Below are 27,673 nucleotides of genomic sequence, written 5' to 3'. Positions count from 1 at the left end.
TATAGGTCTTTGAGGCAATCAAACCCCTCACCAAGTGAACCAAAAGATGGAAACACCGATTCTATCCTTTGTCATAATCCACCAAAACCATTATGCATTTGTTGCTGGGGGAACCGGCTTGAATGGTTACTTGATTGCAGTGAGCAGCTGTTTTGTCCCAGGGAGTCTCAATTCCACCGTTATGGTCTCTTAACCTGGTAAATAACTTACTATGCACAAGTTACGCACAATTTAGGATTGCCTGGCAATGCCAGATATTCAACTATCCTAGCATGAGATTTGGAATTTCTTGACACTGTGAAGGTAACTCTTCCAGTGTGTACACTCTGAAAGAAATATCCAGAGCTCTGACATCAGAGACCCATTTACCTAATAGAAGACATGACACACTAGCTATTTTACTCAACAATTCCTTTCTGGAAAGAAATTGGTTATCATGCCAAAAGATTCCAAGAAGTGCAGAGCCACATTCATGTCCTGCAATTGTGAATATCTAGGTTTGGGAGAAATTGAAAGTCTGATTTCTCTGAGAAGTCTACATACCAGAGGATGCGTCCTCTGTAACCTTCCTTGGCATGAAGTGGAGAATGACCTTCTCTACCGAGAGGTGGCAGTTTCCTTGGACATCCCTTAGAATGTTTTGAGTCTGGGGAACACGGATTGGAGAATCCAAAGAAAGGTCAAGAAGAACTGGAAACCAAGCTTGCAATCTCCAAACCAGTGTCCATAACAACAGGTTCATCTTCTGTCTCCTGACCTGTGCCATAATCGTCACGATCATAGAGAACAGGGGACATGCATAATTGAGCGCCTGCCTCCAGTCTTGACAGAACACATCAGTTGCCTCTCCTAAAGGGTCCGGTCTGTAGCTTAAAAACTAAGGAACAGGTGATCCAGTCTCGAGGTAAACAGGCCTATGTGGCATGGTTTCCACCTGGTCATTATCAAGTGATCGAAATACGCGGCACTGTCTGTGCCGTGATCTAGCGTTGGCCCAAATCCACTAGAGCTCCTTTACTGTAGGAGAAAATAAGAGAACTGTGAGTGTGGAGTGCACCCTGGGTTCCGGGCTTCACCGCTCAGGTACAAGGTGGGCAGACCGAACTCGATCAAGCATGCAGACCCGATCCCTAGAGGCCTGGGAAAGCCCTGGAGTCTGGCTGCCAGCGGGCCCTGAACAAGCAACGAGTGCCACTCATCACCTGCGCCTCATCAGACCCCAGATAAGCAGTGAGTGCAGTGCGTCTGTAAGGCTGTGTATTGAGCCATGAGCCAATACCTAGAACTGTATCTGCCCAATAAAATACGGGTACAAATTACAGGGACTCCCTGGGCATACACCGCAGAACTGGCACCAGCGCACTCCAAAAGTAGTGGTGACTCTTGAGTAAGGCCCCACCACCCTATAGAGACCTTGTTGCTTTTTTCTGAGGACTCTCCGGCAAGTTACCTCACACTGCTTGCAAGGTGCTAAGACGCTGAGAATTACATGTGAAAGAAGGTGACTCTGACCTTAAAGATAATCGCCTCTTCAATCACGCCCTTGCATAACCAAAGATGGGCCATACAAGGGAGAAACAACCAGACCCACTCGCATCGGCTGGAGCAGAACATAGCCAGCAGGACGGCGCAGTCCAAGTACCTGATCCAGACTTCCTTCCGCCAACAGCCACCGAAGACCCTGAAGATAAAGTAGATATTATCCTACAGGAAGTCAGAGAATCAAGGAAGATTGAGCAACAAATGAGTACACTAACAACAGGCTTCGCGCTCCTAATGATGGATCATGACAAAACAGCTACGACTGTGAAAAACAATAAAATCCCCTCACTGAAATGGTACCACAACATAAAGCCTACGCAGAACAGATAGAACAACTGCAGTGCCAGGTGTCCAGCCTGCAAGATGGGGTGGACGACACTAAAGGCTGTTCACGGCAGAACAATGTGAGAATAGTGGGGCTTCCAGAACGAAGTGAAGGAACAAACCCAATACTTTTCGTGGAACAGAGGCAACAAGACCCGATCGTCCGGAGTGACAGAATCCCCAAGAGACCACCGATAGCCAGGGCACAACCCAGGCCAATAATAGTGGGAATACTTATTTATAAAGATCGGGACACTTTACTTAGAGCTGTCAGGGAGAAGGCCTCAATTCAATTTGAGAACAAACAAATCTCGCTATACCCAGACTTTACGTTGACAGTTCAGTACCAAAGAGCCTCCTTCCACAAGGTCAAAAAGACGCTCAGAGTTCACAATCTCAATTATGCTCTCCTATTCCCGGCCCGACAAAAAGTGATATACAAATAGAATTCTTATTTCTTTGAAAACCCATAGGAGGCTGTGGAATGGACGTAGGTCACACTGGTTCCTGACACATTGCAGGGGCCGGCACAGTCCCCCAAACAGAAATCACAAAAGTCGCATAAATCACGTTAAGAAAGATCAGGCCGCAGAAAACCATTCCGTACAGACAAAAGACAAGCCCATCTTCAGAACAAGTAATAGAAAGCCAAAAATAAGCACTAATGACAGCACTTGACGACCAAGATACTCTCTCCCTGGCTGAGTCAATCGAATCATCCGAAGATACTAACCTGCATTCAGGCTCTGAGAACAGTATGACTCTTTTCTCGTCCATCACCCCACAATTAGTAAACGATTACCTTGGATGAATACCTTGACTCGAGGTCAATCAGGCCTTTGAAAAATACCCTAAGATAGACGAGACACTGAGCTATATGCCCTCTTGGCCTTGCAATACATTCACAACATTACACAAGGCCTGCGCCCTGCAGGCTGTATGGCAGCTAAGAGAACTCTGCCCATAGAAACATGGCAGACTATAAAACCCATCTCCCCCTTTGTGACTGCACCAAAGTTCAAGTTGTATTATAATCAACCTTGTTATGTAGTTTGGTCCACCATAGTTCTTAGGAAAGACCTTCTATTGGGTAATGTTAAGGGTACTTAAACAGTTAGCTCACTCCTCGGTAAGTCCGCCATGAATACAAGCCGTCAAGGAATGACAAGTCGTAAGACAAAATATACAGAAACGTACGGCTATATTAGGAATGTACACAATAACAACCTGGAATGTTAGATGAAAGGGATTTGTGCATAAGCGTCACAGAATATATACCCAATTGAAAAGGAGGAAGTCACATATTGTTTTAATGCAGGAGAAACACCTCACTAACTCAGAGGCCACCAAGCTACAGAAAAAAAATGGACGGGTCAAATATACCGTACAACATACTCTGCCTTTGCAAGAGGAGCTGCTATATGGATCAGAAACGGCACTCCCTTTGTTGCATTAGACCAAAGAGTGAACGGTAGATATGTATTGATCCACGGTACACTAGACGATATGCATATAGTGATTGACAGCATATGTGCCCCAAATGCAGAGCAGGATACATTCTTAGGTACCCGTAGCAATATCCTAGCTGATTGGGTAGAATACCCGTGGCTTCTGGGAGGGGATTACAATGCAGTCCTTGATATAGACCTCGATCGCTCTCCCCCTCCATTGCAGGGAACAGGCGCCAAGAAACAAGCAGCCTCTCTGCATAGATGGGTGAAGGGATGGACACTAACTGATGCTTGGCGCACTAAAAAGCAGAGCGGCTGGGAGTATTTATTTTACTCTCCCCCCCATATGTTACATACACAAATAGATAGGGTGTTTTGCTCTTAGCCCCTGGTTGCACAAATTGACCAAATCACATACCTCGGGAAAATGCTGTCGGACCACAACCCCCTAGAGGTAACATTTTTCTGGCGGGAAATTCCTACTTCAATCCCAACACGGAGACTGCAGCCCCAAACACTAGACGACTGTATTTCGCAACGCCCTAGCCACAGCTATTTCGAATTATTTCTCCGAAAATGCAGATACTTCAGAATCACGACAAGAAGAATGGGAAGGCATTTGAGACATTTATTAGAGGTGTAGCTATCAGCACAATATTTGGAGCCTGACAAACGATTAATAGAGAGCTAAAAGAAATAGACAGTAGACTGGAGAAGAGAGCAATCACTGAGACCTCAAAGGAACTGACCGTACAAGAGGCTTTCAAAATTTGTTATCCCGCTGGAGTTTGTGAGATGGGTTAACTTATTATAAACAGCACCTACCGCACGGGCCTGTATGGTTGCCCACATTTCACAGTCCTACCCGGTAGCCCCTGGAATGCATTTGTGATGCCCACTGTCTCCGATTTTGTTCGTATTAGCATTCGAACCATTAGCCATCAAACTACGTTCTGTTTCAACAGAAAAGGGTATTAAGATCGGAAACACCACCCATATTCTCTCATCAAATGCAGATGATATTATACTTTATTTAAACAACCTACAGGGTGATCTCGAGCCAATCCCAAGTATATTTGTTCCCTTCCAAAGTCTTCCAGGCCTTTCCATGAATGAGTCCAAATCGTATGCCTGCTATTTCAATGACACAGAAAGGGTAGACCCAACCCGCTTTAGCCCTTGGGCATTCCCAGTTGAGCCTACTACTTTCAAATACCTCGGCATACAAATATATAGGGGAACTCAGGAACTACTGGACGGTAACCCCTATTACGTGCAACCAAGGCACTTAAAATCAGATCGCATTCTGGACCTCATTACCACTTTCGGTGGTGGGGAGAATTGCCATTTCAAAAATGGTTATGATACGTAGACTGTTTTGTTATTTCACAAATCTGCCCATGGTAGTAGTACCAAAAACCATCTTCAAAACTTTGAACATGCTGCTTTCAGAACTAATATGGGGTGGGGGCTGCAGGAGAGGGGGGGCTCTTGAAAATTCAGCCGAGTACTGACCAGGGAGGCTTGGGGGTCCCGGACTTTGAGGCACACTGCTATGCGAGTCAACTTTAAAGGCTATCATACCGGACTGCAGGTCATAACCTCCATGAGACAGGGATGACGCAACAGACACCAGACCAGAGGACCCTCCATACTCTGTTATTGCCTGGAAGAAGGACCCCAATAGCGCCTCTCCCTTTGCTGAAAACAGCCCTCAGGTATTGAAAAAAAACAATCCAATACACTAAGAGGTTACTCCCCTACGCCCCTAATGTTCCATGGTTAGGGATCCCCACACAAACAAGAGTAATAAAAACTAGCAGCATCTCCAGATGGAAATGAGAAGGTGTGAACACTGTTAGGATGCTGTTCACTGACAGTTTTTTATTAGACCATGAGAACTTTGTTAGAAATCAAGTGGTACCAAATTCACTTTACATTCTACATGCGAGCATCAGTGGGTACATTAGACGGAACGGGGCACCAGATAGCAGAGAGCCCCCACACACAATTGAATACATACATTACACCTTATGGGCAATGGAAGGCATTTAACCCTATGGCTGTACAAGGGAATTCGCTCCCACACAGCAGTTTCACTGGAGGCGCTCAGAGAAAAGTGGAGCACTGATGTAGGTAAAGAAACAATTGACAAAGAATGGGATATCATATTAGAATACCCCCAAAAAGTATCCTGCAATGCCAAATTAAAACGTATTCAACACATGGTGTTACAAAGAGCCTACCTTACACCGCACCGATTAAAAAAAGATGTACCCGGAGGTGGGAGATCACTGTCCCCAATGCTTTGCACAGACTGCTGATCTGCTACATATGTTATGGGCTTGTCCTCGATTGCTCCCCTTCTGGGCTAATGTGATGAAGGTCTAAGGAACTGTTACGAACATAATAGGAACACACACCGCAGAATACTGTATACTAGGACTGCGCCGTAAACGCAAGAAACAAACAGTGCAACCCGATTTGCGAACTTATCCCTAATATTGGAAAAACCCTCAATTACTATGAGGTGGAAATCCGCATTGCCCCCTGCAATGCTGACCTGGCATGGAGAAGTAGTCAGATGGGGAAGGGCCGAAAGCATGGCAATAAGGAGCGAGGAAACTAGGGGATTAAGAAAGACCCCTATTTCACTAGAATGGGACGCAGTGCTTAAACTCTTTATATCCTCTGAAGCTTCATTACATTAAGACGCTGTAGTTTAGATACTCACCCACCAATACAAAACGTAGAAAACCAAAAGCAGATCCCTCCCCAGACATTAACAAACCAGATACACACACAGCTGTAAACCAATTAATTGGAAATATACATACGAACAGGGATTAAACCAATAATTTATCGGCTCATGGGAGGACAGGAGGGAGTCTAGGGAAGGGAGGGGGTAGGAATGTTTATGTTGTAAGTTATAGGAAGGCGGGGCTAGGTTAAGATGACGTAGAACGAATTAATATACCAGTGAAACCAGCACTGCTACTATGAGTTACAACACGGTCACTGCATCTTCTATGGTGGTAACACCGCTTTACAGAATATAAGTACGTGGAAATGATCGCCCTCTGGTTACAGTAGGAAACTCCTATATGTATTTTGTTACATATAATTCGCTGTCACACTGGATTGTTAAGCATAAAAATTAATAAAATATGTTTTTTTCAAACAGAGAAGCATGGGAACTTTTTATGGTACATTTGCGATGACGGTTGTCTGGCTGAAGAATGTTATAAACTAATTCCTGTCCTGCAGTACATAGCAACACATGATATGTGGCCTCAGAGAATCCTAGAGATGGAGGGGTATCATACATCCATCTTAAAGAGGAAGCTGTTCACGCACACTGGAGTGTATGCCATAATTGAACATTTAAAGGGCTTTCTGTGAGCTGGATACTGTTCCTGTGCACTGGAGTGTACAACGTAACAGAAGATTTAGAAGGATAAAAGGTTTAGCGAGTTTTGTGTGAAGAACTATCAATTCTATTAACCATACAAAGGTGAGGATTATGCTACTCAATCTTTGCTGCAATATTTGCAGCCGCCATTAAGAACAGTCAAACACAAAAAACTACATTTACCATCAATTCAGTGACTAATCAGAGCATACATGTCCCTTTATCAATCAGAGGCACCAAAACTATTCCTCTCTCTTTGCTCAATTAACCAAAAGATCACCAACTTGGAACTTCACTTCCAGAAGAACAAAAAGTCACTGTAATTAAACAGAATTGTAACGATCCGGATTTCCACAATAGAGCAGAACCCTCCAGGAGGTCATGGAAGTGAAACTTTTGTCACTAAAGACAGCAACTCCAGATGAATCACAGATCCAACCTGTTAATGGCGCAATGCCTATAAGACCTGGCCACTTCCTAACGAGGCCTTTCCTGCGCTTCTGCTCAGTACAGCAAACAAGGTAACGTCCAACCCAAAACACAACATTCAAATAATAGAGAGGGACCTCAAATGAATAAATTCAAACTATACACAATTATGGAATATGAGATTATGGGCTTGATTTATTACTTGGAGGATGGCCTGCAGTTTTGCCAATGGAACAGAATATATTACTTCATACCCATGGTGGAGAGTCGTCCACGTAATTTATAAATGACTGCCAAGCATTTATCAAAATAAGACGGCGGTTCCTGGCAATGTGTATGATGCAGCCCTGTAGCATGGAGTAATTGTTTTTTGTTTGCAAAAAGAAAATCCTGAAACTAGATTTTCTTTTTGTAAAAAATATAATGCTCCTTTCGCCATGAGAGTCTTCTCCATGGTGAGTGGAGCATTATAATGCTTTTATTGTTCCTCCCCTCCCCTCTAGACCCTTGGACTCACCTCCCCTCTACACCCTTGGACTCACCTCCCCTGGACTCACCACTGTAATGATGTTGATGCAAGTGCCCAGTGACCTAACTGGTCAGGCACTAGGACCGGCCCGAGTGAGGGACGAGGGCAGGCGGAAAGGGAGGAGCTGGGAGAAAAAGGGGCAGCTGGGCAGTAAGCTGTTGGGACTTGAAGAAGGAGGATGATTAATAAAGAAGGTCCATGACCCTACCACACTGTGCCCGCCTGAGTTATTGGGGCTGGACACTACAACCACCTCTCTACACCCTGGACTCACCTCACCTCTACACCCCTGGACTCACCTCCCCTCTACACCCCTGGACTCACCTCACCTCTACACCCCTGGACTCACCTCCTCTCTACACCCCTGGACTCACCTCCCATCTACACCCCTGGACTCACCTCCCCTCTCCCCTCTCTTCTCCTCCTCTCCTCCTCCTCTCCCCCTCCCCCTCTCCCTCTCCTCTGCCCCCTCCCCCCTCTTCTGTCCCTCGCCCCCCTCTCAGTCTCACCCTCTCTCCTCCTTCAAGGGTCTCTTCTTCAACAAGCAACGGAGCCGATGGAGCTCTCTTCAGGCCTTTGAGGGGAACAGTGTCCGGGTCACCAGGGGCAGCGTCAGCACCAGCAGCGAAGGCGGAATGAAGCCTCCTCTCAGGATACCTTTACCCCGTCCCCGCCCTCTCAGTAATGTCTGCTTCCGGGTCAGCGGCGGCATCGGATGCGGCTGAGCTCTCCTCAGGCTTGTGAGTGTGATTGTATCCGGGTCAGCGGGGGCAGAGCCAGCACCAGCAGTGATCCCAAGCCTGCTGCAGAGGAGAGGAGCCCCCAGGGTCTGTCTGTCTGTCCGGTGGAAGGAGGAGCACTGGCTGCAGTTACCTTAATTTAATCAGGGGTAAGTGAGACCTCTCACAACCAAGAGGTGTGAATAGAGCCTGAGGCGTACTGACCTCACACCATCATCAGGGGGTGCAGGGGGCACGTGTACTGACCTCACACCATCATCAGGGGGTGCAGGGGGCAGGTGTACTGGCCTCACATCATCATCAGGGGGCAGGTGTACTGACCTCACACAATCATCGAGGGATGCAGGGGACAGGTGTACTGGCTTCACACCATCATCGGGGGGCAGGTGTACTGACCTCACACCATCATCTGGGGGTGCAGGGGACAGGTGTGCTGGCCTCACACCATCATCTGGGGGTGCAGGGGGCAGGTGTACTCACCTCACACCATCATCAGGGGGTGCAGGGGCAGGTGTACTGACCTCACGCTATCATTGGGGGGGCAGGTGTACTGACCTCACACCATCATCAGGGAGTGCAGGGGGGAGGTGTACTGGCCTCACACCATCATCAGGGAGTGCAGGGGGGAGGTGTACTGGCCTCACACCATCATCAGGGAGTGCAAGGGGCAGGTGTACTGGCCTCACACCATCATCAGGGAGTGCAGGGGGGAGGTGTACTGGCCTCACACCATCATCAGGGGAGAGGGGGCAGGTGTACTGGCCTCACACCATCATCAGGGAGTGCAAGGGGCAGGTGTACTGGCCTCACACCATCATCAGGGAGTGCAGGGGGGAGGTGTACTGGCCTCACACCATCATCAGGGGAGAGGGGGCAGGCGTACTGACCTCACACCATCATCAGGGGAGAGGGGTCAGGTGTACTGACCTCACACCATCATCAGGGGATGCAGGGGGCAGGTGTACTGACCGCACACCATCCTCAGGGGTGCAGGGGGCAGGTGTACTGGCCTCACACCATCATCAGGGGGTGCAGCCTGAGGTGTACTGACCTCGCACCATCATCAGGGGATGCAGCCGGCAGGTGCATGTTTAATGTTTAATAATTGTGAGACTACATGACTCACTGTTATATATGAATCCCTTCATTTAGCCATGGCTCTTTTAAGAGCATTGCATTTTGAAATTTAAACACCCATATTAACAGTGTTTAGATCCAATCTACATGTCCCAGAATGATATGTATCTTTGCTGAAATTCAGGACTTGAGGTGTACTGTGCAAGGGGGTCCCTTTATGACCTTGTTATAATACATCAAAGATTTAGTGTGGCCTCAGTGTGTGGTCTTAACTCCTTCATACACTTACAACGCAGGCATTACATCGCAACATCCTTTACAAGGCATGACACTACAATTCCGACATTACAACGCATGATACTACATCGCAATTCACTACTACGCAGGCATTACAACGCATACCATTGGAGTTAGAATAGTAATTTTTACCCCTACACTATCCAACACCTACCCTACTGTTGCACCCCCTGCAGTTGGAATAGTAATTATTACCCCTACACTATCCAACACGTATCCTACTGATGCACCCCCTGTAGTTAAATTAGTAATTTGTATCCCCATACTATCCAATACTTACCTTAAATGCAATGTGACGGTATGCATTGTAATGTTATGCGTTGTAAAGGTAGTATGCGATGATTGGAATGCTCTGTAAAGGTAGTTTTTAAAATGCGATGTATTGTCATGCGATGTAATGGAATGTGTTGTAGTTGATGTTGTGATGTAAAAACTGCGTTGTAAGTGCATGCGTTGTAAATGTATGCGTTGCAACATCATACATTCGTCCACAATGGGTCTGTTTGGTATTGTTACTCATTTTCACGAATACCTGCTCAGACCTTGTTCTTTGATGTTTGTACTCAGTGGGAGGTTATCTCTGCAATGGATAAAGAGTTATGCTAGGAGGGAACAAAAGCATATTTTTACATAACAATATTAGTTTCTTCTCTCAGAATACATGTCTTTATTAAGCACCTTTATCCACAGTTCTGTACATTGAACCCTTTGATATCCGCAGTTTGTTCCCTAAAGTAAGGTGGTTGTTTTATTCATAACTAGCATTTGAAGCTGACTTCTAGTTCATTGATATACTTAATGATTTGTGGGGCCCGGGCAACACATATTTGGGGCCCCCTATTTGGAATACATTTGAATTTATTACCGCTTTTAGGGTCATTGAAGTCCGTGTGATGAAATGAAATGAAATTAAATGAAAACGGGTTTTATTAAGCGCAACTGCTGCCCTGAGCCGTCCAGGCGCAAAGAGCTAGGTTAGTGCCTCCCAGTGTGGTCAGCCCGGGAATTAGTCTGATTTATTGAAAAGAAAGGTTTTGAGTTGTTTGTGGAAGGTCATCAAGTTAGGATTAGATCTTAAATGGAGGGGGAGTGAGTTCCATAACTTGGCTGCGTTGTAAGAAAAAGACCAGCCTCCAGCTCTGGATCTCCTAATCCGGGGGACTGTCGCCAAGAAGGCATGAGAGGAACGAAGCTGTTTGTTGGGGCGGTAAGAGGTAATCAGAAAATAATTGATTGCTGGGCCAGATTTCCAGTATGCTTGATGGGAGATGCACATGGACTTGAATTTAATTCTCTCCCTGACAGGGAGCCAGTGCAAAGTTCTCAGCCCAGCTCCGCCGAATTTCTGCGTGGAAGACTGAGCAATGTGCGTACTGCACAGTTCTGAATCCGCTGAAGTTTTTGCAGACAATATTCAGGCGCCCCTAAATATAGGGCGTTACTGAAGTCGAGGCGGGATTGGATTAGACCTTGCATAACTACTAGCTTGGCCTCAAAAGGTAGCAGCGGAAGGATTTTCTTCATCATCCTGATGAGACCAAAGCAAGTCGCTGACAGTTTAGTTGCATGGGTGTTGAAGGGCAGGGATTTGTTCAACCACACCCCCAGACTTTTTATGTTGTCTCTGGGTGTGGGAGGTGCGCCCAAGCTGTTAGGCCATAAAAAATCCATGGTGGGGGAAGCTGGTGGGCTGAGGAGCATAAGCTCGGTTTTGTCCCCGTTGAGCTTAAGGCACGACTTCGTCATCCAATTCTTGACCTGTTCCAAGCAAGTTGTCAGACTGTTGTCCAAAAAATATTTAATCGTGTTAAACCTTCAGAAACCGGGGCCGGCAAAAGGATCTAAAAGCCCAAGCTGACTAGAGTCCACCAGCCAAGTACAATCAAAGAAGCTTGAACAGACATTGATAAATATTCTTTTTGCGTTTGAGTCTAGATTTTTTCATGCAAAAACGTTTTATGTGGTTGTCCAGTCAGCTTGTTACTCCCATTGCAGGAAATCCTGTTATGCGTTATGTGTTCTAAGTTTAGTGGACTAGTGCATAATATTACAAAAAAAAGACATACATAGAGCACTTGAAAGTGTAGCTTTAGTTGCTGAATATTTGTAATTACAAATAAATCCCCTTTCACCATTGGCATTCCTGCTGCAGCAACGAAAAATCAAAGCACTGCTCTGAGGATTTTCGCTATCGCATTTGTGAAAATCGAATAACTTTCTCTTTATTTCTCTTCCCCTGCCTTGTCCATCTCAACTTCTATATATGTGTGTAAACCTACAGCTAAATGTTCGCGCAGAAACCCAAGCCGCTTTCAGTGGCGGGCCTTGGTGGGGTCGGGTACCACAAATGTCAACAACAATCATTTCGCCGGTTTTCCACAAACGGTGCCAGGGCCACAAGTATTCATTTTCAGCGTGTTTTTATTTTAAGCCAATTCACTCGGCGTGTTTCGGAGGCAACCTCCTTGTTCACGAGTACGAGTGCAAATCACAGTGTTTATACAATATCATGTGACACACCTCTACGTAATAGACAGTGACAACAGATTCAAGGTGTTTGAACGTCCTCGGAGCTGGGAAAACAGACTTGTTTAGTCAATGTTGGGAGATACATCGTGAGACATTGCATTAAAATCATCATACAGTATGTAAATTAAACATTAGGTCATTGCTGTTAACCTGAACATTTTTCTTCAGTTTTTTACGTGCCGTTGCGAAAAGCATTAATTCCGCATCATCATGTGTGGCACCTTGTCATTTCCAACCAAATAAGTGCTGGCGAAAGCTCACTGTGATTATAAGATAAACTACGTCATCTGTAATTCTACGCGCTTGGTATTAAACACATTCAATCATTAGTGCTCATGGCCAAGCATGTAGAATTACAGATCACGTGGTTTATCTAGTAATCACACAGAACTCAACTCTGAGTTGAGGCTGGGTAGGCCAAGCATACACAGTTGAATGTGAGGGTTGAGACTGGGCACACCAAGCATGCACAAGAGAATTTGAGGGTTGAGACTGGGCACAACAAGCATGTACAAGAGAATGTGAAGGTTGCGGATGGGCAGACCAAGCATGCACAAGAGAATGTGAGGGTTGAGGATGGGCAGACCAAGCATGCACAAGAGAATGTGAGGGTTGAGGATGGGCAGACCAAGCATGCACAAGAGAATGTGAGGGTTGAGGCTGGGCAGACCAAGCATGCACAAGAGAATTTGAGGGTTGCGGATGGGCAGACCAAGCATGCACAAGAGAATGTGAGGGTTGAGGATGGGCAGATCAAGCATGCGCAAGAGAATGTGAGGGTTAAATCTGGGCAGACCAAGCGTGCACAAGAGAATGTGAGGGTTGAGACTGGGCAGACCAAGCATGCACAAGAGAATGTGAGGGTTGAGACTGGGCAGACCAAGCATGCACAAGAGAATGTGAGGGTTGAGACTGGGCAGACCAAGCATGCACAAGAGAATTTGAGGGTTGAGGCTGAGCAGACCAACCATGCACAAGAGAATGTGGGGGTTGAGGCTGGGCAAACCAAGCATGCGCAAGAGAATGTGAGGGTTGAGGCTGGGCAGACCAAGCATGCACAAGAGAATTTGAGGGTTGCGGATGGGCAGACCAAGCATGCACAAGAGAATGTGAGGGCTGAGGATGGGCAGATCAAGCATGCGCAAGAGAATGTGAGGGTTACATCTGGGCAGACCAAGCGTGCACAAGAGAATGTGAGGGTTGAGACTGGGCAGACCAAGCATGCACAAGAGAATGGGAGGGTTGAGACTGGGCAGACCAAGCATGCACAAGAGAATGTGAGGGTTGAGACTGGGCAGACCAAGCATGCACAAGAGAATTTGAGGGTTGAGGCTGAGCAGACCAAGCATGCACAAGAGAATGTGGGGGCTTGAGGCTGGGCAAACCAAGCATGCGCAAGAGAATGTGAGGGTTGAGGCTGGGCAGACCAAGCATGCACAGGAGAATGTGAGGGTTAACTCTGGGCACACTATGTGTGCAAAAGAGAATGTGAGGGTTGAGGTTGTGCAGACAATGCATGCACACTACGGAGCAGATTTATTATTTTTTAGTGCAACATAGTTCAGCAGTTAGGTGCAACGCTGTGATGTGCGAGGGGGAGAGAGCCGTGCTGAGCCAGATTTATGAAATACAGCACGCTGCTGCTCACTACCCCTGCACTAGTACACAGTCTACCAAGTGCCACACAAAACCTTTACACCATAGGCCAGAGGTGCGTGTGCTGTCTAGCATAGGATTCCTACTGGAAGCACACCATTCAAGTATAAAATCCTATACATAGAGTAATTCTTAAACACTCCAGAGTTTGTGTTTGTGCTGTAAAGTGCTGCACAGGTTGTGTTTGTGCTGTAAAGTGCTGCACAGGTTGTGTTTGTGCTGTAAAGTGCAGAGCAGGTTGTCTTTGTGCTGTAAAGTGCTGCACAGGTTGTGTTTGTGCTGTGAAGTGCAGGGCAGGTTGGGTTTGTGCTGTAAAGTGCTGCACAGGTTGTGTTTGTGCTGTAAAGTGCAGAGCAGGTTGTGTTTGTGCTGTGAAGTGCAGGGCAGGTTGTGTTTATGCTGTGGAGTGCAGGGCAGGTTGTGTTTGTGCTGTGAAGTGCAGGGCAGGTTGTGTTTGTGCTGTAAAGTGCAGGGCAGGTTGTGTTTGTGCTGTGGAGTGTAGGTCAGGTTGTGTTTGTGTTTTGATGTGCAGGGAAGGTTGTGTTTGTGCTGTGAAGTGCAGGGCAGGTTGTGTTTGTGCTGTAAAGTGCAGGGCAGGTTGTGTTTGTGCTGTGAAGTGCAGGGCAGGTTGTGTTTGTGCTGTAAAGTGCAGCGCACATGCAATGTGTGGAGTGTTTGAAGAAGTGACAACGTTTCTCTGTGTTATCACCTGATTCAAGGTTTTTTTTAACATAAAATTAACAGACCCTCAATACTCTCACAATGCGATATTGAAGCCTTGTACATTTTTCCATATTTCCGCATGTCGCTAATATATGAAGTATCGCGTGTCCATGGAGGTGATAGAAAGGAGGAGTTTATTTCTTACAGAATGCTCCATCCACAGATCTACTTCCTCCTCAGATACTGACACCTTCCAACTCCCTCAACAGCATTCCACATGCACTGTTGCCACAGAGACTCTGGAATGTCAGAGCTCTGTTGAAGAGACTGCAAGAATTTGTGTGAAGAGTGAGCCGTGATTATTTGAGGTGTTACATGTGATTGTGCAGATCTGTTCCCACCCTGTGTGTAGGTCTCTTGGAGTAGTTGATGCCTGTGAATGGCTTGGACGAAGCCTAACCTTTCACTTCAAAATGTATGGAAGTGATTTGTGTGTGTGAGACATTGTGTATGTGCTTGTTTGTGATTGGTCGTCTTGGGTGGATACATTATATATGAGCGTGTAAGTGACTGATCCGTCTCATTACTTATTTCCAGTGTGTAGGTCTTTGTGCCTGGGGATGAATTGTGTTTCACGTGTGTGTGCGCGCAGGAGAGCACAATGCCTGTGTAATTGTGCAGCATTGAAGATGTGGTTATGAGATATCTGGTTTGTTACATTAATCCATTTATACATGAGGTGTGTGACTGTACAAGTGAGAGCTGGAGTTTGTGTCACATCTGTGAGTACAGAATTGAATGGACTTTTTAAAGAACAATTTTTTTTGTGTGCGTGTTTGTTGCAAACATTTGGTGTGTGTGTTGCAAGCATTTTGCCAAAGACAAGCCTGTCTGCTCCCAGGCACACCTGGCCGCCACCGCTGGGACCAGAAGTCAGGTAGTATACTCAACAATTCTCATATTCTGCAAAAGATCTAAAGTCTTTCAGCTACACAGATTTTAGTATCTCCCCCATGTTTGTCTCGTTTTTAGAGGCAAATGGCGTGCATGCCAGCCACATATATAGAGTAATCTAGTATTCAACAGCCCTCACTTTGGACCAACAAACAATAAGACTCTTCAACATCCTCAGATTGAGGAGTCGTTAAAAGCGGCTTTACTAAACCTACCCTCCCTAGACAAAGATAAGGTGGAAATACTCAAGTTATTAGAATCTCCTAAGCCGGATATCCTGTTCTTAACTGAAACCTGGTTGTCAGGGAAATCTACTCCAGATCTTCAGAAGCCGTACCCGAAGATGACCAAAAGAGAACAAACTCAGAGAAAGGAGATGAGATATCAGCAATTATTCTCCTGTGGATCCACACATCTCTTTTACAAATTACTCAAACTGAAGGGGTAGATCTGCTTTCCTTTCTCAAGTTTCGAATTGATGACGACAACTCGGTCCCTAAAGATAATGAATTTGCTGATTTAATGATGTTGAATTTACACCAACACATTACATGCTCAGATCACATAAAATGAAATCCCTAAGATCTGATCTGGGCGTATAATTCAAATTGACTGAATATAATCATCCTTCCTTGCATACGGTCCAATCAGTATTTGATCAGCGTTTGTATTCCGGTAGATTTTTCTAACTTGATCCACAAGCAGGAATTGAAACCATACACACATGGCGATACATTAATACAGGCTGTATAAATACACTAGCTCTCAGATAATTCTTATCAATGGAATGTCAGCCTCACCACTCCAGGTTCAAAAAATGATGCAATTTGATAATTTCTTGATGGGGTTGAATCAGCTAAAACTGAATATTGACCAAACTGTGACAGAAGACAGGCAGCGTTCCTGATCCTGCTCGACATGTCTGCCGCCTTTGACACGGTGAACCATAAGATTCTAATGAGGCGGCTCTGGGAGGCGGGAGTGAGAGACACCGCGCTGCAATGGTTTCATTCATTTCTGCAGGATAGGCAGCAGGCAGTATCCGTGCCACCGTTCCAGTCAGCTTTTTCCCGGGTAACACATGGAGTCCCTTAGGGCTTGGCAATCAGCCCTATACTCTTTAATTTATACCTCAGACCTCTGATCTCCCTCATCAAAAGCTTCGGCATCAGGATTATCAACTACGCCGACGACACGCAGATGATCCTCTCCCTGGAAGGAGAGGACTCAACTTCTGTGGAGATCCTACGCAATTGTTTGCGTGACACGTCTCGGTGGCTGAAGGATAACTCCCTTCAGTTTAACGCAGGGAAGACGGAGGTGCTCTTCAGTGCCGGTACTAGGATTCCCCGACCATTTCCAATCAATTTTTGGCCCCCGGAAACAGGGTCCAATGTACAGCCGGTGGAATCAGTCCGCAACCTAGGGGTCAAGTTGGATCATAGACTGAGCATGGAGACGCATGTTCTAAAAACGTCTGCCTGTTGCTTTGCCATCCTTCGCTCCCTAAGGAAAGTTTTGCCCCTCTTACCTACCCATGCCCGCGGCCAAGTGGTTAGATGTACCATCCTTAGCAGGTTGGACTATTGTAATGCCCTCCTGCTCGGGTCCACTGAGTTCCTGCTGGACAGGCTCCAGAGGGTCCAATCAGCAGCTGCTAAACTGGCTCTGGGGCTGCCGAGAAGATCTCATGGTGCGTTCGCATTGGCAAAATTGCACTGGCTTCCCATAAAACAGAGGATTCAATTCAAGGCCCTCTGTATAGTCTTTAGGGCTCTCCATGGATCTGGCCCAGCTCCCTTACAATCTAAATTTGCATGGTACACTCCAACCAGACAGCTCCGATCCTTTGATGCCAAACTGGTAGTCGTAACTAGATTCAGGAAAGTCAGAGCCGGAGGTAGATCTTTCGAGGTGGCAGCTGCCAGATTATGGAACACTCTCCCTAGCGAGATTAGGCACATCAATGAACTCCTCTTGTTCAGAAAAAAGATTAAAACTTGGCTATTCCCTGGTTAGCCCGCTCTCACTCCCTGTGTGTTTCTCTTCCATCTCCTCTGATCTTTCAGCGCCAGGATGCCTGCAACGGTGACAGTCGCGCTTTACAAATGTCTATAATAATAATTCGAAAGAATAAGACCAATCTTTAGAACCAACTTTACTCTCCTACAAAAATGAGATTGTTACCGGAGTCTAAACCCACAGCTAAAAGCCTCTGAGTGATAATCGATAGCAATCTTAGAAAGACCCAGCTGCTGGAGCAGTAGGATCTAAATGCAGATTTCTGCTGAAACTGCTTCAGAAACTAACCCCACTCCTCCCACTTTAGACAAGAAAAGCAATAGTGGTGGCCGCATTCCTATCTAGATCTCATCATGCCAACCGAGAATATGTAAGAATACCCAGTATCACCATTCATAGACTACAAGTAATTCACAGCGACGCAGCTTGTTTACTACATCATCTTCACAGGTGGGCACGCGTCACACCTATATAGAAATAACAAATCCACTATCAGACCCTCTGCCTCAGCCCTAAAGGTTCGAGAGGTCTTGCCACTCACTTCATTGCAAACCAGGTGGAAATGCGTACACCCGTACAAAACCAGAGATCGCCTCACTAGAATTTACTTGCTATTGCAAAATTATAGAAGATCAGATCAGGTGGACGCAGCTTTGGTACAAGCTCCTTTCATCCAGAAACCTGACAGCCCACAAGCCTATTCAGACTAGATTCTTCCCTGGTCTGATTTGTTATCTCCTCTTTTATGTATTTCTGATTCAGTTCCAAGAAACCCCAGGTTGAACATGCTCTCTATATATGCAATGACATAACAAGCGTTTTGTAGATCCTGTAGAGGTTTGGTATGTTGGCGCGTCCTTCAGTCACTGAACTGAATATTGCAAAAGAGAGGTGTACAGTGCAAGTGAGGATGATAGCGCAGTCTTGTCTGCCAGGGTAGTATAATCCTTCGATTGCTGCAAGGCAGTTACAATATTCTCTTTTTGTGGTAGCACAGTGTACAATTTGAGCAGACCAAGGAACAGACATAGTGTTGGAAACACGTTTCAAATCCGTGCCTTTCATAATATATGAACTATGTTGTGGGTATTGTGACATTTTAATGATTAATTTTTTTCTGGTTTTAGAAATGAGCGATGTTCTCTGATCACACTGGGGTTAGTGTGATAGGAATGAGTATTTTGACCCAACTGTCCTGTGATAACGTGTTGTCTTTTCTCTTTTCCTCTCCTCTGCAGACACTTGAGACTTGAACATCAATTTACCGGAATGGGCAGAAGACGGGCTCCAGGAAAGAAAGTGACAGCGCAGTGTTCATGTGAATCCGTAAGAGCCACAGCCCCATCTTTACCTCTTCATAACGTCTCCGCTTCGGGATCTCAAAATGATGCTCAGAGGGACCAGGACCTGGAACCACTTTCAGAGAACCTGCCTCACATTATCCTTCTATCCATGCTGGAGGAGTTGGAAGCCAAACTGGAGAACTTGCTGAACACTGTGGAGGACGTACCTTCTAGAGTCACAGAGCTGATTAAGAAAATCTGGATGGAAAAGGATCAAGGTTCCCTAGATAATGCTGGAGTGACGTTGAAGGTGGTCTGTCCTGCGAGCATTAGAGATTGTGCTGTTAGCCGGTCTCCTCTGACACCTCAACTGGACAGGTCAGAGGAACCGAGCTTGTGTCTTCAGACAGTGTTTTCTGATGGGCATGCACCAAAGCAGGACTGTACGCTCTCCTCACCAACTGATGTTCAAGGGCGTCCAGAGGAGCCAAACCTTTGTCTACAGCCAATGTTTCTACATCGATGTGACCCACAGCAGGACCAGTGCGTGGAACCTGGGTTTCCAGATGTAAACAAGTCGCAGCAGGACCAGTGCATGCAACCTGGGTTTCCAGATGTAAACAAGTCGCAGCAGGATGAGTGCATGCATCCTGGGTTTCCAGATGGAAATGGAGTACAGCAGGATTGTCCTCTATCCCGGTGCCCTCAGACGGATCCTCCAGGCAGATCACTGGAGGCAAACCTGTGTCTTCCCTCAGAATTTGTTGATGGGCAGACACCACAGCAAGACCAGAACGGACAGACGGCGTTCCCAGAAGAGTGGGAGCCAGATGAGCCCCTGAAGCAAGAACCATCCCCATTGTCTGCTAATAGCTGGGACCAGCAGCAGACCCTCTGCCCACACCCACTATTTCCTGAAGGACACGAACCACAGCAAAACCACTGTATACAACCCGCGCTGCCAGATGGGAAGGAAGCTGGTGATCCTTTGGAGGAAGAATTGATGTGTTTTGATTTCCAAGATCCCCAGGAGAGCCAGTTCCTACAACCCGTGTCACCTGATGGGAAGGCACCAGATGAAAACTTAGAGTCTGGGCTGTTGTCCTTTGATGAATTGGGGTCACAACAAACCCAGGGCCTACAGCAGCACCTATGCCTGAAGCAGGAACTTCCTTATGCACCGGATCCAAACGTGAACTACGAGCTGGCATCCATGCGCCCTGAAGCACAGGAACCAGATCAGAACGACAAGCTAGAACAGACCTGTGCAGATGCACATGGTTCAGATCAAAAGTACAAGCTAGAACCTCCCTGTACTGATGCAGAGGGTTCAGATCAGAACTACATACTCGAACCACTGCACCCTGATTCACAGCATCAACATCAGAACTGCAAGACAGAACTGCACTGTCCTGATGAGCGGGGTCAGTGTGTGCCTCCATCATTCCTAGGACTGGATACAAATACTGCAGATGAAGACTCAATGGAGAGAGGAAATACAAAATCACATTTATTGCTGTTCGAAGCTACCCCAGGTATGTGTTTCAGTATAAATGGACTCTCGGAGTGCATACTAACACATGTAACTCTTCAAAATGCGTATGGGCAGATTTTAGAAAATCTCTGAGGGGAGGATTATGGTTTGTATGGAACCCACTGAGCGATACTGACCCCCAGAGTACAAGTACACATAGTGGAGATGTTTCCCTGCTTTCCCCTCCTTAGGTTCCACACAGGACTGCATCCTTCCTGTGCAGAAACAAGCCTGGTAATGGGATGTTGAATGAGACAAATAGGCCAGTAGCTCTTGTCGTTCCTTGTTCGTCCTCATTCCAGGCTGAGGAACTGTAAATAGCACTATTCATTGGAGGAATTACTGGCCAGAACCACACGTAATAGTCAGATGCAAGTGATGTGGTGTTCATTGAGAATAGCAGACATGCGCAGTCTAGAGAGGGAACTGTTTTTCTAGTTGCACAGTTACATTGGGTAAGACGCAGTCGTCTCCAGTTCCTGATATAAAAATCCTAGTCTGTATTCGGCCTCAACAGCAGGGCTGACCAGGGATGTTGCTGTCACTACAGGGTTCTCCAGGAGTGCACACCATCTCATGATAGACAGATACACAAAGGTTTTGGAACTCTGAGGTTACTTGCAATAATCTTATTATATGCACCAGGTGGTACTTTATCCTGTATAATACATGGTCACACCATCCCCTTTCTCACAAACCTTGGTGCATAGCTCCTACATATGCAGCAGCTAACATGTTTGCCAACATGAAAAATGAATTTACAACCTCTTGTGCAAAAGTAAAAATAAAAACTGTTATATATTTGTTGCAAAAAGATGTTAGAAACAGTTCATAAAAGTCCATTTAAAAAAAAAAAGCTGCAGTAGCTCGGAACGTGTAGAAACTTGCAGAAAGATTCCACCCTTCCTTTATCTAAGGAAACTAATAAACATATTCCCTCTGCTTCTCATAGTAAGCTAGTAACACACAGCAGAAGTAATAAAAGCAAAGTTCTGTCTGTTGCTTTAAACAGCTGCTTCAATTATGCTTCGTGACTTGACCTTCCTTTCACATCAGCTGCTGGCTCTGGCAGCAGGCATTGTGCCCTCAGGACTCGACTGTAATAACTTATAAAAGCCGAGTTCTGACGTCTTTTCTTCATAATGACTGACTTGGTGTGTCGCAAATTCCTGATTATAAAGAAATTAGAGACCGCCATATATACAGGGATTACAGAATCCCACGTAATATAATTTTATATATATATATATATATATATATATATATATTTATATTTTTATATATATATATATATATGTATATATATATATATATATAAGGATACGTAAACCCAAAGTTGGGTCTGCGGACCTGAAGCTCCCTGATTGGCTGGCTACATCTTGAACCATTACATGATGAAGAGACTTGTTCCCCGCATCCTGTAAAAATACTAAAGAAGCCATAAAGAGCCGTGGTGCTATCCTGTCTCTCCCTGGCACAGGGGCTGCCTAATGTTAAAATGTAGAATGAAATTGCTGATTTTGAGACAGAGGTTGGATTCCACATCATGACCCTTGAGGTCCGCAAACCTTAGGCAGGAGTCTGCGCAGGCACAGTAATTGGCCTTGTACGTTGGTGGACATTTGTGATGTTCGGAGACCTGCTGCTCTGTCTGAAACTCTATCGATGTCCAATAAGGATACACAAGTTTGCAAGGGTCCGAGAACCCCAAGAAAGTGTCCAGGAACCCTTAAAAATAAAAAATAAAAAAACATAAGCCAGGCCCTTTAGGGAATCCCCTGCTGTGCCCAGGCACCGTTGAACACCTGTGCCTCCTTGGAATTGGCTGCAGGTAACTGTTGCGTGTGTATATGATGGAAAAAAAACCCACAGAAAACAAGCATTGGCAAAACAAATAGGTGTCTCCTATCCGAAAGCTATTGGCTTTGGCAACGAGTTTTAACCATTATGTACCCCAGTGTGACTGCTGTTCGGCATGGCTAAAAGTTAGTGGCACGGGGCCGGGTGGGGTAGATAGAAGGGGATAAATTGGGGTAGAGTGGAATGGGGTAGGTTGGAGTCAAGTGGAATTGGGGTGGATTTGGGTGGAATGGAGTAGATTGAGCTGGAGTAGGATGGATTAGGGTGGATTGGAGTGGGATAGATTGGAGTAGAGTGGGGAAGACTGGAGTGGAGTAGATTAGAGTGCAATATATTGGGGTAGTTTGGATTGCTGTGCATTGGACTGGAGTAGAATGGGGTGGAGTTATATAGAGTGATGTAGGGTAGATTGGCTTGGGGTGGGGTAGAGTGTGGTGGAATTGATTGGAGTAGATTTGAGTGGGGTAGTTTGGATGGGGTAGATTGGGATAGGTACGTTTGGGGTGGAGTGGGGTAGGGTGGATTGGAGTAGGGTGGAATGGATTAGATTCGACTGGAATGAGGTAGGTTTGGGTAGAGTGGGGGTGGAGTGGAATTAGATAGATTGGAGTGGAGTGTTGTGGGGTAGATTAGGTTGGAGTGAAATGGGGCAGATTGTAGTGGGGTGGTTTGGATGAAGCGGAGAGGGATAGTTTGGGTGGAGTGGGGTAGATTACAGTGGAGTGTAGTAGATTATAGTAGATTGGATTTGGGTAGATTGTGGTAGTTTGGAGTGAGTAGATTGAGGTAGTGTGGAGTGGGTAGATTGTGGTAGGAGTGTAGATGAGTTGGATAGATTGCAGTGGGGTAAATTGAAATGGAGTTGGGTAAATTGGACTGAAGTAGAGTGAGGTAGATTGGTGTGAAGTCAGTTAGATTGGAGTAGATTACAGTTGGGGTAGATTGAAGTGGAGTGTGGTAGACGGGTATATTGAAGCAGAGTGGGGTAAATCAAGTGGAGTGCGGTAGATTGGGGTGGAGTGGGGTAGATTGGAGTGAGGTGGGGTTGATTGGGTTAGATTGAGTGTATTAGGGTAGATTGGAGTGGAATGGGGTAGATTGAGTTGGAGGTGGGTAGATTGCGGTGGGTAAATTGGGAATGGATAGATTGGAATGGGGTGAATTGGAGTGGGATGGATTAGGGTACTTTTGAGTGGAGTGGGGTGGATTGGAGTGGAGTGGGGTGGATTGGTGTGGAGTGGGGTGGATTGGTGTGGGGTAAGTGGTGTGGAGTAGAGGGGTGTGGAGTGTTGTTTCTTGGGGTGAGTGGCATAGATTGGAGTGGAGTCGTGTGGAGTTGAGTGGCATAGTGTGGAGTATACTTGGTGTGGTAGCGCACTGCCATTACAGACAAAACATTTTCAATTGAAATGATCATTACATTTACACCGAAATATGGTTTTACTGAACATCAATGATAATGTTTGCAGATGTCATCCCCTAGTGTATTAATGTGTTTCAATCTTATTCAAATATTTTTCTCCACACTTCAGTAATACAAAACAAATGTGCTTCATTTGTACTAATTCTTATATATTCTGAGAGCACTTCATATGCGCACTTTTTTCACTCGCTCGAAGCTTTTTTGTAAATGGCTGTCATTCTTGTTCATATCTCGTCACATTTGCTGTTCATTCACAGACCGAGATCAAATGTCAAATGCTGTTTCTCCTAAACAGCCTGTTCTTTCTCTGACTTCAAAGTAAGAGAGCCAGTTCCTCACCGTCTCACTCATCGCTGCTTGCCTCTCCTTGCTTGTTATTTATAAAAGCAAATTTCTTCATTTTCTTGCCTTCGCCACCTCCCCTTTGCATAATGGTAGCAGCCGTTTCAATTAAAGTGCTCATGTCTACTGCTGCCGACCAGAAACTTCACTGTCGACTGTAAAGTTGGCAGCTAAGGTAATAGAAGGACGGCTTGGGGTGGAGGGGACATTGGCATGTACAGAGGGCAGTGCCATTGAAGCTTCTTCTGGCAGCTCTCACCAGCAGCATTATGATGCGACCATGCCACATCTGTACAACGTTTCCGGGCCGAAAGCAGTATAGGATAATAGTTATATATTCTGTAACCAGTCTGTGAGAAGTTGGCCTGATATATGATGTTTCCAATTCTGGAACCACCTTGTATCAGTCCAAACAACCCTTATGGTGTCTGGTTGTAAGTCAACCTTATTAGACAAGCTATCCTAGGGGTAGCATGGACTAAGCAGCCTAAAGGCTTAACTTAAGAGGTCGTGTTAAGCGAGCTGTTTTACCACATACAATCCTGTAATATCAAATGAAAGGACACCACACAAGTATATATTATAAAAATATATGTATTTATTACTAAAAACAATCCCCAGTATTCATTATGAAGAAAGGGGCACAAGCGTTAAAACAAAAGCACAGTATAACATACAAAGTTGCACAATTTTGGATGAGGCCGAGGGGCCACTCAAACCATAAACTAAAAAAAATGGTATAAGAGAGACCATTCGATCAGTGGTTAGGCCTAGGGCCTAGGGAATCGCTGGGAGCAGTCGGGACAAGCAATGCTGAAGTCGGGAAAAGCCCGCGGGATTCGGGTGCAGTGCTGAAAGCACAAGCATGCATCAATGGTAAGTCAATGGTGCGTAAAAGTTACACAAATAGAATTTAAGGACACTTCCGCTGAACCTAGAGGAACAAAACTTAAGACACAGACCCTAGAGGTGTGTACCAGTATGGGAACACCGGCGTTGCAATGTTACCTCACCCACAGGAAGTGGGTGCACAGAGTCGAAGTTGAGTCGGGTTTCGTCACGCAGGTTCTTGGTGCTTGAAGCTGAAAGGGCTGCAGGAGAGGTGAAGGAGAAGTGTCCGGTGGAGTCCAAGGGTGGACTCATGTCGAAAAGTACCTGAAAGCAGAGGGGACAGAGTCTGGGTCACTCAGCAGTGACCAGGGTGGAACCAGGACGGAACCAGGCAATGTCGGGCGCAATCAGGTGGTTGTCGAGGAGCTTCTCTCCGCTGTCACGTGGGCTCTGGGGCATCTGCGACGTCCAGGAGCGGGTCACGATCTGTCCCACGAAGGCTCTCACCGTCTGCGCTGTCGGCTTCAAGATTGGAGCAAACAACACTTGGCAAGAGCAATCCACGCGGAACCGGGAGATTGCTTCTCACTCGAACCAGGAGGGTCAGAGTGGGGGCTCCTTTTCAGGGGAGCTGGTGTAAGTCTGGAGCAACCAGAATCACAAGTCGATTTTCAAGTTTCGTCGGCACAGGGGCCACCAGCCAGCTGGCAAGTGACCGGGCCATCCTGTTGAGCCAAAAGAAGCAGAAGGGCCCCACGCAGCACTTGGTGAGTGTAGAGGGGTGAGCTTCGGTGCAAGAGTGGCTCAGGGTTGGGGCTTCTCAAACCCCGGTGTACAGTTTCGAGGGTCACTCGTGGGCTGCACGGTCAGCGTCTCGTGGTCTTTTCAAGATGGCGTGCCCCACGCTTCCGGTCGCCTCCACGGGTCTCAGCTCTGCAGGGACTGTGGATCGGGCTGTTAGAAGGCAGGCAAGCTTGATCTCGTCGATATCTGTTGCTCGAGTTCCGGCGGGAACTGCAACAAAGCAGACGTCGAGGGCTGGATGGTGCCTGTTTGCACAGGGTGGTCACTCCTTGACCACAAGGGAGATTCTTCAGTCTTCTACGTCGAGTAGGATGTCGAAGGGTCCAGAGTTTCGTTTCTTATGTTTCATCAGGATAATCTGAAGTGCATTGGCACTGCTCCCATTCTTATACCAATCTAGGGGGCTGGATTACCTGCTAGGTCCCCTCCTATGGGTGGGACCCAGGAAGTGGGTGGATACACCCCCTTCCTTTGATCCAGGCCGCGCTGGCACGAGGGCTGGAGTGCCCCAGAACCGGTTTGGCCGGATTATGCAAGGGGCAGCCTTGTGCGCCCCCAGCACTGTCTGGTTTCTTTCAAACCTCCCTGCTACAATCCACTATCTCCTGTCTGGGGGGGTGTGACACCTCCCTGCGACAGGAAACCCTTTGTCCAGGCCCCCTTGGCTGAGTTTCGGTCAGCTGCAGGGGGTCAGACCTGTGTCTGTGGCAGAAGCATCCATTTTGTGTATCTGAGGCTCTTTTAAAATTAACCGCATTTCAGTAAAGTAACATGTCTTCTCCCTCTAGAGGGGTGGAATGCTATCCCCGTCACCAGGACTGGCGAGGGGATAGTATTCCAAATCGCATGACACCTTACACGACATGTTTTGATAAAGCCAAACCAAAGTTGCTATATAACCGCGAGGATTATAATGCACTTAAGAGTATATGGTATGGCATTATCCTGAAACAGCTTAGGGAGTTGTTCCTGACAGCTGCAGACAGGCTCAGCTCATGCTAGAGCTCCATCTCACATTAAATCACGCACTCTGCCTCCAGGATTGATGAGGCCTTCCATAGGAGTGGCTCACAGGTTTGTATGTGTCCAGATATAGGTTTAGATATAGGTATACTATATCTAAGTAAGGGGTGATTACACCACCTTACCCCAGCTGAGTGATCAGCCAGTTGTGTCAATTTAAGAACCAGCCAGGGGTGGCAAAAGATATGCTGCAGCCCCTGGTAGGCCTTGGTGGCTCCTATGCCCTGGGCACCTATAGTGCATGGTACAGGGGCTGACAAGGAGTCCATTTCCAATTGTGGTATGTACCTAGGGTACATGGAATCCATTTTACAGAGAGAGCAGATAGCCTGGGGCCCTGATTAGCAGGGAACCAGGCCAACTAAGTAAAAAACCAGCTAAACACTAGGCAAAAAATCTGGGGTAACCATAGTCAGGTAGCCACCTTCCTACACAGTCTGTTTGCTACATACAATCCACTGTACTAAATGATATGAGGTATTCTTAGTACATGTATTTCTAAAATGTCACATGTTGTAATATTTAGGACACATACTATTGTAATGCAAGTTGATCTCCAGTAATGTTTAGGACATGTATTATTTGTAAAGTAGAAATGCTTTCACTTAAAATTGAATATATATACTTGGTAGTTTGTTTAAAGGACTAATCAAACCAAATGTCAGAAGTACAGTGCTATAGAATTGTGATGCACTCTGATACCCAGTTGGGTCATGTTCACGCTATATAAAACACCGAATTAATAAATGAATAAAACACCTGAGTGCAGGGAGACCCCCCACACACACACCTGGTGCCTTCTGTGAAGAAGGTGTGTGAGGGCAGAAAAATTACCTTCACACCCTGCAAGGCCAGCGCCCTCGATGCTGCCTGCGTGGTGGCCATTTTGAAGCAGAACACCATCAGGACATCTCAGGCATTTACACCCAATACCGTGAAAGACGGCAA

General features: G+C 46.2%; 2 protein-coding genes across 3 annotated transcripts in view; one reads left to right on the top strand and one right to left on the bottom strand.

Annotated features, from left to right (window-relative positions):
* Window positions 1–8,309, bottom strand: part of LOC144758153 (uncharacterized) — a 199,916-nt gene extending 191,607 nt beyond the window's left edge. The window contains exon 1 of the mRNA XM_078646414.1: window positions 8,197–8,309. The gene's annotated coding sequence lies outside the window, so the exon portion shown is untranslated. The remainder of the gene's footprint in view (window positions 1–8,196) is intronic.
* LOC144822093 (uncharacterized) overlaps window positions 1–27,673 on the top strand; it is a 438,381-nt gene that overhangs the window by 367,993 nt on the left and 42,715 nt on the right. The window contains exons 1-2 of one of the 2 annotated variants that reach the window (XM_078679251.1): window positions 8,471–8,576; window positions 18,864–20,443. In XM_078679251.1, the coding sequence (XP_078535377.1) occupies window positions 18,895–20,443 (1,549 nt within the window). In that variant the 5' untranslated portion in view covers window positions 8,471–8,576; window positions 18,864–18,894. Of the gene's footprint in view, window positions 1–8,470; window positions 8,577–18,863; window positions 20,444–27,673 lie in introns of those variants that run through there. The other variant, XM_078679337.1, reaches the window with a different exon arrangement.

Source organism: Lissotriton helveticus, chromosome 1_1, assembly GCF_964261635.1.
Source record: "Lissotriton helveticus chromosome 1_1, aLisHel1.1, whole genome shotgun sequence".
Classification (NCBI taxonomy): domain Eukaryota; kingdom Metazoa; phylum Chordata; class Amphibia; order Caudata; family Salamandridae; genus Lissotriton; species Lissotriton helveticus.
Note: the sequence above shows the minus strand (reverse complement) of the source record. Positions and strands in the feature narration are given on the sequence as shown.